The sequence below is a fragment of the Cyclopterus lumpus genome, chromosome 3, assembly GCF_009769545.1.
Source record: "Cyclopterus lumpus isolate fCycLum1 chromosome 3, fCycLum1.pri, whole genome shotgun sequence".
Lineage (NCBI taxonomy): Eukaryota > Metazoa > Chordata > Actinopteri > Perciformes > Cyclopteridae > Cyclopterus > Cyclopterus lumpus.
In genome coordinates, this window is record NC_046968.1 from 27545833 (window position 1) to 27562950 (window position 17118).

Below are 17118 nucleotides of genomic sequence, written 5' to 3' on the forward strand. Positions count from 1 at the left end.
GACGAGCGAGCAATAATACTTCCTTTTAGACGCAGAAAATACAAAATGTGAATATTGTATTCCCTTTAAAAAAAAACAGAAGGAGAAAAAAGAGCCTTTTTCTCGTCTGCCGTTTGTTTTACAAGACTGGAATCGAACCCCCGTACATCTTGTGGGTTTACGTCACATATTTATCACGCTGAGCGAGCGGCTTGTTCTCAATCTTTTAACTTTAGGAACAACGTTGTCGTTTTTTTTTTTTTTTTTTTTTTCCACGTTGGCGATCGAACCGAGCGGGACGGAAGCGAACGCACCAAAAGTTCACCGCCGACACGTAACCAGCTACGGACAATCTGGGGAACAGTTTATTACTTTTTATTTTTATATTTACTGTGTTTTTTAATGAGCGCCACAGGAAGTCCCCGGGGAGATGATTGTACATAAAGACATATCGCTTGTACCTCGTTTTAATGTCTCTTCCCTTGACTTTTATGATGTTGTACATGAGTGTTAGTCTGGTGTTTGGCATTAAACTCTCTCTTCAAATAGACGGAAACGCAGTCCACCACTTCCTTTTGTACTTTCTGTGATCGTGTTTGTAAGATATTTATATTTTTATATATTATATATTCAATATATATATATTTCTTTATTTAATAATATATTTTTTTAATGTAATATATATATATTTATTTAATTTATATTTAATATATATATATACTTATTTGATTTATATATTTATTTAATTTATATTTAATATATATATATATACTGTATATTTTTATATATTTATTTATATATTCATTTAAAAAAAAAAAAAAAAGTTCTAAGGTCTACAGCATGAATTCAACGACGCGACACAAAGACATCATCATTTGATCATTTAATTTCCAAATGCTGGAAAAGAAATTGTACAAAAAGATGTCAAACGGAAGAAGAAAAAATACATTTTGTGAACATTTCTCACGCTGTTTTTGGTCGGAGGGGATTTGAACCCGCGGACCTTCGGGCTACACTCGTACGTAGATCCGTGTGCACACCACGTCGTCGGCTCCAAAGGTCTGAAACGAGAAAGAAGTCCCGTCTCCTGTAATTCATATCACACGTGTCGGTTTTTAAACTCTAAACTCAACGACTTTCTGATTAGCATTGAGGGGTCAAAGGTCACTGTGAGCTCACAAAACACGTACTTGGCCAGTTAAGTAATTTATATACTAATTATCATTTCACACTAAATGTCTAAAGGGGTTTAAATGACCGGTTCCCAGCGGCTCACAGTGATTGGCCCTTCTAAGCCCCCCTTCTACGCTGTGATTGGCCTGGTCTGCGTTTCAGGGGCGGGACCTAATGAAAGGTCAAACTCTAGTTTCCTTCACAGCGTTGAGTGACGTGACCTCAGCCTCCAGACATGTTAACCTCTTAAAATTAAAATAACGCACTAATTAAATTGTGATGATGAGGGAATGTCGGTTAAATGACGGGACGGCTGGGAATGTGCCCGACCCCTCCCTCGCTGGCATCGACCCTGTGACCTGATGCCGGCCTGTCACTCCTCCGTGGTCCACGCCCTCATCCTTTAAAGACCTGAATTACAGCGTCTGGTGTCACGGATGTTTATCCACACCCTCATTTGGCATAACAACTAGAACACGAGTTGTCTTTGGCTTTGGGTTCAGGACATTTCTGAGGAAGTACGTAACATCATTTTTTTTTTTTGGGGGGGGGGGGATATATTGATCAGAATGTGTTGACGTTTTCACATCTGGCGTCGCCACCCAGTTATGGCCTCTCGACCACCGGTCTGGTTTCTGATAACGTCCCCCATCATCGGGGGGGGGGGGGATTGTGTATATTTAATATTTAAGGGATCTATTGGTAGAAGGATGGAATATAACAAAATACCTGATAATTATCTTTGAAAAAATATAGTCATTACTTTCTTGATTAATCAAGCAAATGGTAAAGAAGTGTCTGTAGTGTGTTTGTGTTTTTGCAACCAGCGAGGGGAAGTGACCATATATGGACTGAGGAGGAGTCTCTGGTAGCGACCTGTCAATCACAAGGTGGCCCCGCCCATACCCTTCATTACGGCCTATTAGACTCTTAATGGATATTCAGAAAACTACAACTCCGCCTGAGCGGCGTGTGTGTCTGTTTCTAGTCTTGATGCTAAGCTAATCTAACCGGCTGCTGGTTGTCGCTTCATATTCATAACTAACGTCTCCTTTTATAACACCCCCCCCCCCCCCCCCCCAAAAAAAAAGGCCGCCTCCCACTTTGCAAAACATCTGTTCGTTGGTCTGCTGAGAGACGTTTTGGGACGATTTTAAAAGAAGGAAAAAACGCAGAGAAGCATTTTTCTTTCTGTCTGAGTCTTTTGAGTCTGCAGCTGCGTGAGGAACCCCCCCTCCCCCCCCCCCCCCCCCCACCCCCTTTATTCATGACACCACTAAAAGCCGCTCACCAGTACGAGCTCGTCCCCGTTGAGCTCTCGGGTCCAGAAGGTCTTCGGCCCGCTGCCGCTCAGGAGAGTCTGTTTGCAGTAGATCTTGTTTTCTGCTTCCCACGAGGCCGAGCTCTAAAGAAAGAGCACTTCAATGAGGCATGACCCTGCTGCTAGACTTCTATACAACCAGAGGAGTCGCCCCCTGGTGGCCAGGAGAGAGAATGCAGCTTTAACACATGACGCATAGACTTCTATACAACCAGAGGAGTCACCCCCTGGTGGTCAGGAGAGAGAATGCAGCTTTAACAAATGAAGCATAGACTTCTATACAACCAGAGGAGTCGCCCCCTGGTGGCCAGGAGAGAGAATGCAGATTTAACACATGAAGCATAGACTTCTATACAACCAGAGGAGTCGCCCCCTGGTGGTCAGGAGAGAGAATGCAGCTTTAACACATGAAGCATAAACTTCTATACAACCAGAGGAGTCGCCCCCTGGTGGTCAGGAGAGAGAATGCAGCTTTAACACATGAAGTATAGACTTCTATACAACCAGAGGAGTCGCCCCCTGGTGGTCAGGAGAGAGAATGCAGCTTTAACACATGAAGCATAGACTTCTATACAACCAGAGGAGTCGCCCCCTGGTGGTCAGGAGAGAGAATGCAGCTTTAACACATGAAGCATAGACTTCTATACAACCAGAGGAGTCGCCCCCTGGTGGCCAGGAGAGAGAATGCAGCTTTAACACATGAAGCATAGACTTCTATACAACCAGGGGAGTCGCCCCCTGGTGGCCAGGAGAGAGAATGCAGCTTTAACACATGAAGCATAGACTTCTATACAACCAGGGGAGTCGCCCCCTGGTGGTCAGGAGAGAGAATGCAGCTTTAACACATGAAGCATAGACTTCTATACAACCAGAGTCGTCGCCCCCTGGTGGTCAGGAGAGAGAATGCAGCTTTAACACATGAAGCATAGACTTCTATACAACCAGAGGAGTCGCCCCCTGGTGGTCAGGAGAGAGAATGCAGCTTTAACACATGAAGCATAGACTTCTATACAACCAGAGGAGTCGCCCCCTGGTGGCCAGGAGAGAGAATGCAGCTTTAACACATGAAGCATAGACTTCTATACAACCAGGGGAGTCGCCCCCTGGTGGCCAGGAGAGAGAATGCAGCTTTAACACATGAAGCATAGACTTCTATACAACCAGGGGAGTCGCCCCCTGGTGGTCAGGAGAGAGAATGCAGCTTTAACACATGAAGCATAGACTTCTATACAACCAGAGGAGTCGCCCCCTGGTGGTCAGGAGAGAGAATGCAGCTTTAACACATGAAGCATAGACCTCTATACAACCAGAGTCGCCGCCCCCTGGTGGTCAGGAGAGAGAATGCAGCTTTAACACATGAAGCATAGACTTCTATACAACCAGAGGAGTCGCCCCCTGGTGGTCAGGAGAGAGAATGCAGCTTTAACACATGAAGCATAGACTTCTATACAACCAGAGGAGTCGCCCCCTGGTGGTCAGGAGAGAGAATGCAGCTTTAACACATGAAGCATAGACTTCTATACAACCAGAGGAGTCGTCCCCTGGTGGCCAGGAGAGAGAATGCAGCTTTAACACATGAAGCATAGACTTCTATACAACCAGGGGAGTCGCCCCCTGGTGGCCAGGAGAGAGAATGCAGCTTTAACACATGAAGCATAGACTTCTATACAACCAGGGGAGTCGCCCCCTGGTGGTCAAGAGAGAGAATGCTCACATTACCTTACACTTTCTGCCGTCCACCGTCTCCTCGTTGAACTCCTCCCCAACCAGGAAGTTGATCTCCGTGGTGCGGACCGTGGTCGAAGTCTTGATGTAGAAGTGCTCGCCGTTCTGCCGTATCTCCACGTGGGGCTTGGACGCGGCCGCCATCGCCACCTTCCTCAGCATGGCGTTCACGCCTGAAAACACGCACAACGTGGCGTTGCCTGTGAGGCTACAGGTTGAACATCAAAGCTGCAGTGTCGGGGGGGAGGTGGCGCCCTCTAGTGGTGAGGTGGCAGTTAGCAACCAAGTGATGCTCTCTATCTAGATACTTGTATTTAATTATTTTTCCTCTTCTTAAACATGCTGCTGAACTTTAATATAATATTTACAAATATACACGTTCTGCTGTCTTTTCCAAAAGTTATGAACAGCACATTTTAAAGGTGCGCCGTGGAGGATTTGGCGCCACCTAGTGGTGAAACCTCTCCCGTGTGCCTAAAGAAATGTGAATCCGTATCTAGAGTGTTTGGTTTGTCCCTTCTGGGCTACTGTAGAAAAATGATAACCACAACAACCCCTATTTAAGGTGATTAAACACACATTAAACATCCTTATTAACATTGAATATATAAATAAAAAATGTCCGCCAATAGATTCCCCTAAAGGCTGCACACTGTTCCTTTTTAAAAGAGTGCTGACTCGTCTGTAAAGTGCGATGACCTAATGCACATAAATCCCATTGTTCCCCACCTATTGTCACTAATTACAAGACCTACTTTCTCCATAAAAGAAGCAAAAAATTCCTGTTTTTAGAGATTTAAACGCGGCTCCTCAACCAGAATGATCACGTTGAGCATGAAGCAGTTGGTTTCAATATAAAAAGGAAAAAGGAGACGAGGTGACGAGGTGACGAGGGGGGAGGAATGCAGCTTTTGTTTAGCTCTCCTGGAGATCGTGATGGATCCCGTCCTCCAAAACGAGTGGAAAAGCCATTAACTCTTTTCCGTCTCTCACACGTCGTTTTAAAAAAGAACAAAAAGGGACGACAATCAGAAGAGAGAACGCAGCAAGAATAAACAGAAAAGTGTCTTCGTCCCGTAATTAAAACCAGCTTCTTTTTTTTTTTTTCATACTTTGGAACCAGCCGTGGGAAACGTGTCTATAACTATATTTAGATTATTATTGTAGATTGATGGAGCTGAAACGAGATACATTGGTTTGGTGGAAACGTGGTTTATAATAATAATAATAATAATATTTATAGTGCTTTTTTTTAAGTTTGACACTTTTTTACAATTTTTTTGCACTTTTTAAAAATTATCTTTACATTTAAAAATCAATCAACTATTTACTTAAAATCAGTCAAAATGCAACTTGATCGCAGTTTAAATTGATCGTCAGGATAAAAGACCTCCAGATGTGTCCCTGGATAATTAAAATAACCCTTTTTTTTTTTTTAGAAGAAGAATAAAAGTAAAAAGATGAAATCGTTCTCACCGAGCGCTTTGAGCAAGTCTTCAAATTTCTCGCTGCTTTTCATTTTCCAGGTTCCGGCAAAATTGGGCATTTTTTCTCCGGCGGGTCTTTGAAATGTTTCGTCCGTCATTTTTTTTCTCCGTCTCCTCCGCTCCTTTTTCTACAGCCTCCTTCCTTCCCTCCTTCCTTCCCTCCTTCCTTCCCTCCTTCCTTCCCTCCCTCTCACTCACTCTCCTCCCCGTGTGCAATGATCCCACACAGCCGACCAAAACCCCCTCTCCCACTCATTAATCACACACACACACACACACACACACACACACACTCTGTCAGTGATTTATTCTCATTACCTGAATTATGGTTCATTTGGCTGGTTTCATGTCTCATGAGGTTTAGTAAAACCTAATGGTGCATTTACACACACATTTATTTCAGTATATTAATTATTATAAGTATCAGGCTTTTTTTATTTTTTATTATTCTTCTCCACAGATGTTCCATTTCCTTTTATATATATTAATTTGATCTCCTCCGGTTGCCGTGCAGACAATGTGGACATCTTGAACTTTTTCCTTTTTTTTTTTTACAGAAACAGTTGTTTTATCTTTGGTAGAAACTAGTTTCAGTGTTCATGAGGTTCATTTTTTAAATTGGGTTGAGCACAAGAACCCAGAGAGGGTTTGGGGGTAAATAAAACCCTAAATAATCTGCATGATTCCACTAGATTATTTATTTAGTTAGTTGTTTATTGATTGATTGACCCTTAAACATCTGCTGTAAAAACGACTGATACTTCAGGTAACCGGCGTGGCATGAAAGCATGGTGGAATTAGCCAACTAGCTAGCCAGCTGTCTGCTAGCCACTTCCACCATGCTTTCATGCTACGCTGATTTCCTTCGCTGTGACGAGTCTGAAGCATTAAGTTCTTAAACGTAGCCGATGGCCGCCAGAGAAAACACACACACACATACACACACACACACACACACACACACACACACACACACACCAGTCAGCTGTGTTTCCTCTCTCATCCATCTCGTTGACAAAGTGCCTTCTAGGCGCCGCGTGATAATTAATGTACGGAGCGGAGCGGCGAGCGATCCGTCATCGGGCCGCCGGGTCTCGAGCTTCACCTCTGAGTTGTTGTTGTTGTTGTTGTTTTTTTTGAGGAAAGTAAGTTTGTGATGAGCTTTGAGCGCTCTGCTTTTAAACTTTTATCTTAATACTATTATTATGTTTTTGAAAGGTTTATTCTGGCTTTAAATCCCTTTTTCAAAATAAGACTCAAAGAAATGCAGTTTTTTCTGCTTTTTTTATTCAAGAACATTTTTTAGTTTTATTCAAGTTAGATTTTCTCCCAGGTTCATTTCTAAAACGACAAAATGGAGCTTCCCGACTACCGTTTATTGTATTTTTCTTTGAGAATGCAATAAAATCCCCAAAAATGATTTATTTTGTTAGATTTCTGGGGTACATTTTCTCTGTCATGAATAAAAAATACAATTATAATTCCATGACAAATTTGCATTACAGGTCGAATTTCTTTATTTCACTTTTAATTGCCTAACGAATCATATTGTATTATTATTTTACTCGTTCCGTGTCATTTCACTAATGATCATCTTCAGGATCCAGAGGATGAAACTGGGAAAAACAAACAAGAAGTTTCTGGTGAGTTTTATTTTGTTTCTGTCCAGATGGAATTTAGGAAATGAAGCAAGTTGTCGTTCAGTGTTATTAAAACATGCCTTTTAAAAGATAATAAATGAATCTACGAGGTATTCCAGATTCATCAGGTGTTAAACAACGATACAAAATGTGCAGATTTAAAGGACGTTATTGCTTCATTTAAACAAACCGGTTCATCTGATAAGATTTTTAAGGAGAATTGATCATTTTTTTCAGCACCTTTCCAAAAAAGCAAGAAAAACTCTTCTTTTATTTTTGTACTTTAATGTCTAAATTTAAATGAGTTCATTGTTAAATGTGTAACTTTTGTAATTATGTAAAACATTCACCCTTTCTGATAAGTAAAAAAATACACAGAAGCAACTTCTAATATCTAGATATAATATCTCATTTTTAAAACTTAATACAATTTTATTTTCACCTTTTCCTCAAAAGCTTAAGTTACAAAGGAAAACTCTTGAACACAATAAAGTCGGGGGAAACTTCTTCTGTGGTCATAATCCTCCAAAACAAAAAGAAACTAAATTCCCCGAAGACGCATTATTTACACAATTAACCAGAAAAGACACAAATCACACGTTGTGCCGTAAAGTTTCACCGTTTACTTCTAAATTCATTTATTCACCCGTTTAAAAATCGCTGAAATATTTTTCCACAGCACGCAAGTATGTTACAGAAATTAGGATTAAATATTGTTCCGTACGTGGACACCGTTCTGCATGGTTGTTTATTTTGACTCTGTTAATTGACCCTTTCGCGAAGCCCCGCCCCCTCCCGCACTCAGAGCTCCGTTACCATGGAGCCCACACTGTCACTAACTGCACTTCCTGAATACATATTAGCTGACTTTTTTGGGGAAAGAAGAATCTACAACGTGTGTTTTTAAGTATGTGGATATATATATATAGACAGACGTGCTAGTTAATGATGGGCTAGGATTGGCCAATCGGCGCTCGAGGGGCGGGACTTAGCGAAGGGTCAATAAAACATACCGACAGCGCAGAGCTGATAAACATGATGAACAACGTCTTGACGCCTACTTTTTTTCTTTTCTTCCAAAATTTAAACAAAAAGCAAAAAAAGCTGATCTCGTCGGTCTCGATCACACGATGAAGGCAGCGATTTAAAGAAAAAGAAAAAAAGGCCAGAAGTTAAAAGATCAAAAGACACAGAAAGCCGGTTAAAGAGAAAACAAAGATTTGTTTCAGCACAAACAACCATCAAGTCCACTTGTATCCACGGCAACCGTGCTGAAACGTGATCTTATTTACTTATTTCCCTGTGGATGTAAAACATGCTCCGCGTCTGGTGTAAGCGATGTCAGTGTGTACCCGTAAGTCGTCATTGTAAATAAACCTCTTTCCTCCAGTGTTTTCAACGGGAAGTCCTTCGGGGGCTGAAACGTGGTCCCGCGGGGGTCTACCAGTGTCTCGAGTCCACCAGCTCCGGGCGCAAACTCAGCTTCTTCAGCGTCTCGTAGCCGACCACCATGACGACGGCCGTGGGCGTGGAGGAGATGATGCGCGCCGACAGTCCTTTGGTCAACCCCCAGCAGCCCTCCTCTCTGAGGAGCTGCCGGAAGGTCTCCACGACCGAAGACCGGCCTTCGACCTGGACGAGGAAACACACACACACACACACGGTACGATAAATAATATGTTTTATTGTGAATCACACCAAAGTGTGGAACAACACGTTTTTATTATTGTGCATAATGTTTTATTGTTATGGTCATGTTCAACCTTCAGGGTAAGAGCCTCTCGCTTCTGTAACTTACATCCTTCAATTATTACTCCTCTCAACATCTGTTGATTTTTGGCTCTTCTTCACGACTCGGCCCGTTTTATTGTTTTAAGAAGCAGAACCCGTCACAGCGTTTTGATTTCTGTCCCTGGACAGGAAACGCTTCCAGAAGAGTGACTTATTATATGAAGAAGAAAGCTGACTTAATTATTAACATTTGTAGCTTCAGCTATTGAGAAACATCTGACACGTTGTGCTTCGAGGCACTTTTTTTTTTTTCCGCCAGCTTTTCGAAGCTCTCGACCCCCCCGACCTCTGCTGATGGATGCACAGTGAGTACCTGCACTCTGGCTCGGACCACATCCATCGGGTTGGTGACGGTTGAGGCAGTAGCAGCCGCGAGAGGTCCAGCTATGGCTTGTAGAATGAGATGGGGGCAGTCACTGGGAGCCAGTTTAGAGAGTTGCTCTGTCGGAACATTAAAGACACTTGATTAACCACAAGGCGCGGACTGCTGGGTTAATTCTCCCTGCAGATGTATGAATGCACTGGGAACACTTAATACATGGCAAAACACAAACGTCGAGGTCTTTAACAGTGCAGCGCTTCTTTTTGTTATTTTAAAGTTTAGAAAACATGCGTTTCCCATTTACCTCCATAAAAGTGATAGAAAGGCCACCAGACGGCACTGTTTGGGATGTAAGTGAGTAGAGAAGCAACATATCCCCTGTAGAAGCCACGCAAACCATCGGCAGCAAAGATCTGAGCCATAATGCTCCTGGTTTGGCCGAAGACCTTCTTAGACTTTCCCGCGTCGGAATCGAGTTGAAAGCGCGTGAGGTGCTCCCCTCCCTTGAGGCCCTGCATCATGAGCTGCTGGGAGACGACGTCGATGGGAACGGTGATGCTCTGGGCGACCAGGGAGGCCGAGCCGCCCGCCACCAGTGACTTGACCGTGTTGTTGTCGGAGTACTGGGAGGTGTACTTCCTCACCAGCTCGTAGGTGGTGATGTAAGCCTGGCCCGAGATGAGCGTCAAGGTGTTGACCATGAAGCCGCGATACAGGCCCCGGACGCCCTCCGCCTGCAGGATCTTGAAGAAGGCGTCGAAGGTGCCGCCATAGAGGGATTTGCCCCTCTGCACCTGCAGCCGGGTGCGGATGAGCGTGGCCGGGTAGACGGTGGCCCGGATGGTCATCGTCATGAACACCCCGAAGGAGTAGAACTTCCTTTTGTCGAGGTCCTCCCACTCAATGATCTGGATGTTCCTTTTCTGCTGCATCCTGACAGCTGTAGGTGCCCCCTCATCAGACTGATTCCTGCATTCAAACACAGTACAGGTCAGTAAACCGAGAGAGTTTATTAGTTAATTGTTGACCTTGGAGATTGTAGTTTGATGTCTCACTGAAAACTGAGCAAACCTTCCTTCACTAAAGATAACAAGAGTATCATCGTCAGATAACTCGACCTAAATACTGCCGACGTGAAATGTAATCGCTTCTGTTTAAAACGTATAAAAGAAGTTGCTTTTAAAACACACATTCAGCCATTTAATGTCGGGTCGGATTCAACAAATTTGCTACTTGCATATTAGCAGATGGATACATTGCATTAATTGTAAAAATCATCCAACCAATCCAATGTTGTCATTTGATTTGAAACAACGGCCTCAAACAGGAACATTGAAACGCTAATTACTTGTATCAGAAAGGTATTGAGAACTGACAATGACAAATGTATTTCCTCTCACTTTATACCTGACATTGTCTTCTCCTTGAGCAACAATATTGATCTCCAGTTATCTTTGTGTGCGAGTTCAAAGGTCACGCGCCAGGAAAAACAAGCTCAATCTAACTGCCGAATTATTCCTCTGATCCTCTTCGAGCCACATTGTTGCTGTTACATATGTTGCTGTTACATACACATGCCACTGTTACATATGCTGCTGTTACATATATGATGCTGTTACATATGTTGCTGTTACATACACATGCCACTGTTACATATGTTGCTGTTACATATGCTGCTGTTACATATGTTGCTGTTACATATACATGCCACTGTTACATATGTTGCTGTTACATATGCTGCTGTTACATATATGATGCTGTTACATATGTTGCTGTTACATACACATGCCACTGTTACATATGTTGCCGTTACATATGCTGCTGTTACATATGCTGCTGTTACATATGCTGCTGTTACGTATGCTGCTGTTACATGTGTTGCTGTTACATGTGCTGCTGTTACATATATGATGCTGTTACGTGTGTTGCTGTTACATGTGTTGCTGTTACATGTGTTGCTGTTACATATGTTGCTGTTATATATGCCAGTTTATGAATTGACCCCCATAGGCGACACCCCGGTCAGAGGACACCTTGTTCCCGAGCAACAACACTTCATGTGAAACCAATGAAGTCCAAACAAAGACAAACACCGGGTGTTTTAATAATAATAAATAAAAACGTGCATGTTGTTAACAGGACATGCTCGCGTGGTTGGAGCTCGTGATAGCTAACGCTGAGCTAGCCCTGAGGTTATAGAGCGTTAGCAAGCACTTACCTCCTCGGACAGGTGTTTATTACAAGGTCACGTGCGGAATCTGTGTCAGACTTTGAACGTCATGTCAATCAGTCGATTACAATATGAATATACATAAATATATATAAGTGTAATTATGAGTAGCGTCCTTCAATTGCTTGTATACATAATGCAACGACGTACTCGCTAGCTACAGTCTTGCTCGTCGGCTTACTTCCTGTTCCCATTCAAAAAGCACGTGACTGTAACAACCAATCACACAACAGCTTCTTCTTCTTCTATTAAAAATCCAGCCACGCCGAATGCTTTGCGGTGCTCTGCTGCCGACCGCAGGTCAGCGTTATGTCGCTTTCAACCGCTCCTTCCGCATGAACTCCAACCAATGAGAGCAACGAGCTTCGGCCAATCAGAGACGCAGGAGGGCGGAGCTTACCGGTGAGCGTGAGAGGACCGTCAAACTGAAAGTAGCTAGCTCCGCCGGCCTACGCTAAATTATACCCATTTCACGCCAGGTAAAGTATTAGTATTTCATACTTCAATAAAGTGTTGTGATATTACATCATAAATATCAAAATCTAAGTACAGTTTGACTGCGTACAGCCAGAGGACTGCCTCTACTGTGAGCTAGCAAGCTAGGTGGCTAGCACGCTAAGATACTGCAGATTCATTCAGCAGCTGCTAGCTTAGCTTAGCTTAGCTTAGGGTCTGTGGATCTTAAACGATGCGTGTTGTTGTGAGTTTAGCGTTTCGTGCAAATACATTAACAGAGACTTTCTTACGTGTGTATATTCTTCAGATTATAGGGAAGGAATGTGTTTATTTCTGTATCCAGTTGACGCAGAAACAACTTCTTCTCAGTGTTTTGTTTTTTGCTGGTTGCTCCATGGATCTCTTTAACTTTTTGTTTTATTATTGCAGTGACAGTTTGAGCGACAGGAAAAGATGGTGAGGAGCTGTTTATAATCATGTATGTTCATCATATGCTCCTGCTTGTTTCTGTCGGCTCAATATCCGTATTGTTTTTTTTATTTGTTGTGAAGTCTCGTAGATATGATTCCCGAACAACCATATTTTCTCCAGAAGGCAAGTAACTTTTTTTATTACATTATTACTGCACCAATTCATCACATTTCTAATTCTATACCTCGCGTGCATTATGTCATTTAATGTCCTCTATAAATGTGGCCCATGTTGACGTGGTGGAAGGTCAAGATTTCATCTCTTTAACTTTCACACACTTTGCCTAATTTTAGCACAAAAAACAATTCTTGACCTTGGTAACAGTAGCTTGACCTTTTTGATCTGATCTCATGACCCTCATCAGTGAAGTATGGTAGAAAAAAAACATGATGTGCACCTGAAGGCTCTAAAGAAATGACCACAATGGACCGTATATATTACAATTATTTGTTTCCGGCTACTCGGCTGTGTTTTAGATTTACACTTTTTTTTTCCACCCACGTCGATACCATCTTTTGTGACTCTGTTTTCGCAGGACGCCTTTACCAGGTGGAGTATGCGATGGAGGCCATCGGTCACGCCGGAACGTGCCTGGGGATTCTGGCAAACGACGGCGTGCTGTTGGCGGCGGAGAGACGCAACATCCACAAACTGCTCGACGAGGTTTTCTTCTCCGAGAAGATCTACAAGCTCAACGAGTGAGTGGATCGAGCTGCGGAGGCGGAAAAAAACCTTTTAGTTTCTTCTTCTTCTTCGGGTTGACGCTGATCTCTCGCGTGGCGTTTTCTCTTCACAGTGACTTGGCCTGCAGCGTTGCTGGAATCACATCGGATGCTAATGTGCTGACGAATGAGCTGCGGCTGATTGCACAGAGGTGAGTTTCAGAGCGTAGGGATCTCCCAAATAACCTGTTGTAGGTTTGTGGATGTTCAGCACATTTCATAGACAAATCTTTAATATAAAAATAATTAATTTAAGTGATAAACGGAGGGAGAAAGAAATTAAACAAATGTCTTTTTTTTCTCTACCAGAACATTTTAAATATACACGCCTGTAAATACAGATCGTAGATTTGTTGACGCGTCTCCGGACTGAAATGAACCGCTTCTCTTCATGAACTTTGCTGAATGCGCATCGCTTCGGTTTCTTCCCGTTTCGTCCGATTCACCGCCACGGACCCCGTTTCTTCTTCTTCAGGTATTTGTTGCAGTACCAGGAGCCGATACCCTGCGAGCAGCTGGTGACAGCCCTGTGCGACATCAAACAAGCGTACACGCAGTTCGGAGGCGAGTTGCACCGTCGTTTACACGTCTAGTCGGTTGCTTGTTTTCTTCCGTGTCGTGTTTAGAAACGCAGGTGGATTTTGACTTTCTGTGACGGCTGTGTGGTTCTTCTCGACAGGTAAGAGGCCGTTTGGTGTGTCTCTGCTCTACATGGGCTGGGACAAACACTACGGCTTCCAGTTGTACCAGAGTGACCCGAGTGGCAACTACGGAGGCTGGAAGGCAACCTGTATTGGTAACAATAGCGCTGTAAGTTTGAAGTTGTTTTGTTTTATTCAACCTAAAATGTATTCTTCTTCTTAATATATCTATACCGTAATGCCTACTCTCCTCTTCCCCTGTTGTTTGACCTCTTGACCTCAGGCTGCCGTGTCCATGCTGAAGCAGGACTTCAAAGAGGGGGAGATGAAGCTGTCCTCGGCTCTGGCGTTAGCCGTCAAAGTCCTCAACAAGACGATGGACGTCAGCAAGCTGTCGGCGGAGAAAGGTGAGACTCAAAACCCTTAAACTGTCCGATCAACTCGTTCTATGTTTATATAATATATATACTTTATTTACTTATCTTTTTTCCTGCTTAAAGGAGAAATAAGCAACGTTCAGAGCATTAATATAGCAGCAATGTAAATAAATAGTGGAGTTACTACGTCCACCGTAGAGCTGCTGGCTCACACGCCGCCATGTTGAGAGCCGTTGAGAGTCAATCAAAAAAGCTCTTGAGAGTTTTGGACCAATTTTTTGCTTCATTAAAAAGGTTAACAATTATAATTCCTGTAAAATTTTATTAAACTATAAAGTGAATTTATTTATATATATTTATTTGTAACATTTTGTTTTAAATAAGAAGGCAATATTGAAGTAGAACGACTAATTTATTGATTATTATTTTTTTTAATTTATTATTTCTTTAATGTAACAATAATTTGCCCCAAAATAAATATCAAAACTTTTCTGTTTTAATATTGAAATTATTTATTATATCACCGTTTCCTGAAAAACCAACAAGTGCAGCAGGAAACATCATTTTTTTTACCGGACCTCAAATTCAAAATACTTGCTGTGACAGACGGATTCATTTAATCAGTGTTTGTCCCTGACCTGGAGTCAGTGTTATAGCTCAACGGTAGCACCAGAGACCTCCTTGGTTCTTCCATGTAGATGTAGGACAATAAACAAACAATAAAATAACTCAATGCTGTTTTGACCGTTTCAGTGGAAATCGCCACTCTGACGCGAGAAGACGGGAAAACCAAAATCAAAGTGCTGAAGCAGAAGGAAGTCGAGGAGCTCATCAAGAAGCACGAGGCGGAGGAGGCCAAGACCGAGAAGGAGAAGAAGGAGAAGGAGCAGAGGGAGAAGGACAAATGAGCAGAATCAGAATTAGTTTTTTTTTTCCTCATGTCACCAAATCCTGTGTTTTGTCTTTTACATTAAAAGTTTGTAAACCGCTGGACGTGTGGTCTGAATCCTTGTAGACGAGTTTTTATTAAAAACGTTTTCAAAACAATTGTTTTCACACATGAGAAAGAAGTAAAGAAATAAATGAAAATAATTATCTTTAAACACTGATCTCATCAATATAAATAGGACGGACACGATTATTAAACCAGAATTAGTTCAGTGCCCAAAATTAATTATACAAGTTGTATACAACTTAATATGAGGCACAGCTGGTCTTTTATTTATTTATATATATACATATATATATATATATATATAGCATGTTTACTTGCTGTTTTGTTTTTTCATCACATGATGGAGCCATCAGTCCTCTGGGTGCATCTTTACTGTCACATGTTCAGTGACTCAAAAGAGTTTTCCTTTTTGTAATAGTTGAATGCATTTAAAAAAAATTATAATGACAATTTAAATTTCCAATTTAAAATATTTGTTTCCTAATGAATCTCACGCTCGGCCTCCAGGTTTATTAGAATCAATTAAATCTGCATTTCCAAAAATGAAACTCTTTTTGCGCTCAAAAAATCTAAATAGTCAATACTAGAACTTTGGATATTTAATTTTTTTTATGTCTGATTTCAGTAAAACAGGAATTGTGTTAAAGTAAATAAATTAAACACTAAAAAGAAAAAATAGAAGCCATTTTTTTAGACAAAAAGGATTCCCTTTAAAGTGTTATTTCCTCTATTTACCACCAGATGGCGATAGTGTTCACTGATGGAATCTCTGGTGTAAATCATAAAAGAAAGGTGCTATTTAATCCCCAAATAATGCAAAGCTAGCACCACAATAAAAATACCAACTATATTCTTGTTTAGTAGTTACAGTGGATCCAAACCAATAATTACTAAACACACAGCTGGACAACGCAGATTCACTGACATGCAGGCGCAACAATATTTTGTCACTCAAATACATCAAACGTCACGTCTATTGTCTTAAAAAATAAGTATATATTCATGCTGCAGGTGTACATGGATCTCTTAAGTGGTACGATGGTGAATATGTCGCAGGGTTAAACACATTCAAACCGTCAGCAGCGTTGGAGGTAATGAGTTAAATGTCATTTGGGGAGTTTTGATGAGTCAAAAATGCCAAAAAGATGAATGTGAAGATCGAGGCAGCGTTCCAAAACCTCACAAAGTATTCACTGTTGCATGCCGTGTGCATACAACCGGGGACGTACCGCTAACTTGTCATAACGTGGCGCCTTAACCTTTGAACCCTCTCGCTCATATGTCCGCTGTGCAGAGGATTACGGGTCAGAATTGACAGAAAAACGGCGTGCTGGCCGGCGTCCGGTAGGATGTGACTGTACGTAGGAGGACATCGTGGTATTTTTGGCATGCTGCATTTGCTGTCCAGTGATTTGGGACGTGCTACCTCTCTGTAGGTGGTCGCCACTGGGTTGATGCCAGCTGTCGTTAATGCTGCAGCATGTGCTCTAATGACGCGGTGAGGTCAACCTCAGAGCATCTTCTTCTCCTGAAGTCTCCCCGCCTTCACACCTTTGTGTTGTTTGAGACTTATTGACAATTATGTCACTTTTCTGTCCACGGATAACTGAAAGATCTTTATCAATTTCGAAGGGAAATTTAGATAATTCACCACCAATGAAAATGCAGGTAACTGCAACACAGAATGATAACTTCAGCTGCGTGAAGGCAGGCCAGTAGTCGGGATTGTTTATTGAATAATAAAGTCCTCCAGCATAACTCACACCAATTATTGTATTTATTTAGTTGACAGTTGTGTTATATTGTCTTTACATTTTATCTCCTTAGG

General features: G+C 42.0%; 3 protein-coding genes across 3 annotated transcripts; 1 reads left to right on the top strand and 2 right to left on the bottom strand.

The window, feature by feature from the left end:
- Window positions 1-888: 888 nt before the first annotated feature.
- Window positions 889-5823, bottom strand: LOC117750312 (cellular retinoic acid-binding protein 1). Its single transcript, XM_034561470.1, has 4 exons — window positions 5675-5823; window positions 4193-4371; window positions 2444-2557; window positions 889-1040 (listed from the first exon to the last, which is right to left on the bottom strand). The coding sequence occupies exons 1-4, from the start codon at window positions 5781-5783 to the stop codon at window positions 990-992; spliced, it is 453 nt and encodes a 150-aa protein (XP_034417361.1). The 5' UTR covers window positions 5784-5823; the 3' UTR covers window positions 889-989.
- Window positions 5824-7578: 1755 nt separating this feature from the next.
- LOC117750292 (solute carrier family 25 member 44-like) lies at window positions 7579-11949 on the bottom strand. Its single transcript, XM_034561448.1, has 4 exons — window positions 11657-11949; window positions 9743-10407; window positions 9430-9557; window positions 7579-8957 (listed from the first exon to the last, which is right to left on the bottom strand). The coding sequence occupies exons 2-4, from the start codon at window positions 10368-10370 to the stop codon at window positions 8766-8768; spliced, it is 948 nt and encodes a 315-aa protein (XP_034417339.1). The 5' UTR covers window positions 10371-10407; window positions 11657-11949; the 3' UTR covers window positions 7579-8765.
- An 82-nt stretch (window positions 11950-12031) lies between these two features.
- Window positions 12032-15324, top strand: LOC117750301 (proteasome subunit alpha type-4). Its single transcript, XM_034561459.1, has 9 exons — window positions 12032-12147; window positions 12554-12580; window positions 12676-12718; window positions 13131-13293; window positions 13392-13469; window positions 13793-13881; window positions 13997-14127; window positions 14242-14365; window positions 15089-15324. Exons 2-9 carry the CDS (start codon window positions 12578-12580, stop codon window positions 15241-15243), a joined length of 786 nt encoding a protein of 261 aa, XP_034417350.1. The 5' UTR covers window positions 12032-12147; window positions 12554-12577; the 3' UTR covers window positions 15244-15324.
- The last annotated feature ends 1794 nt before the right edge of the window (window positions 15325-17118 follow it).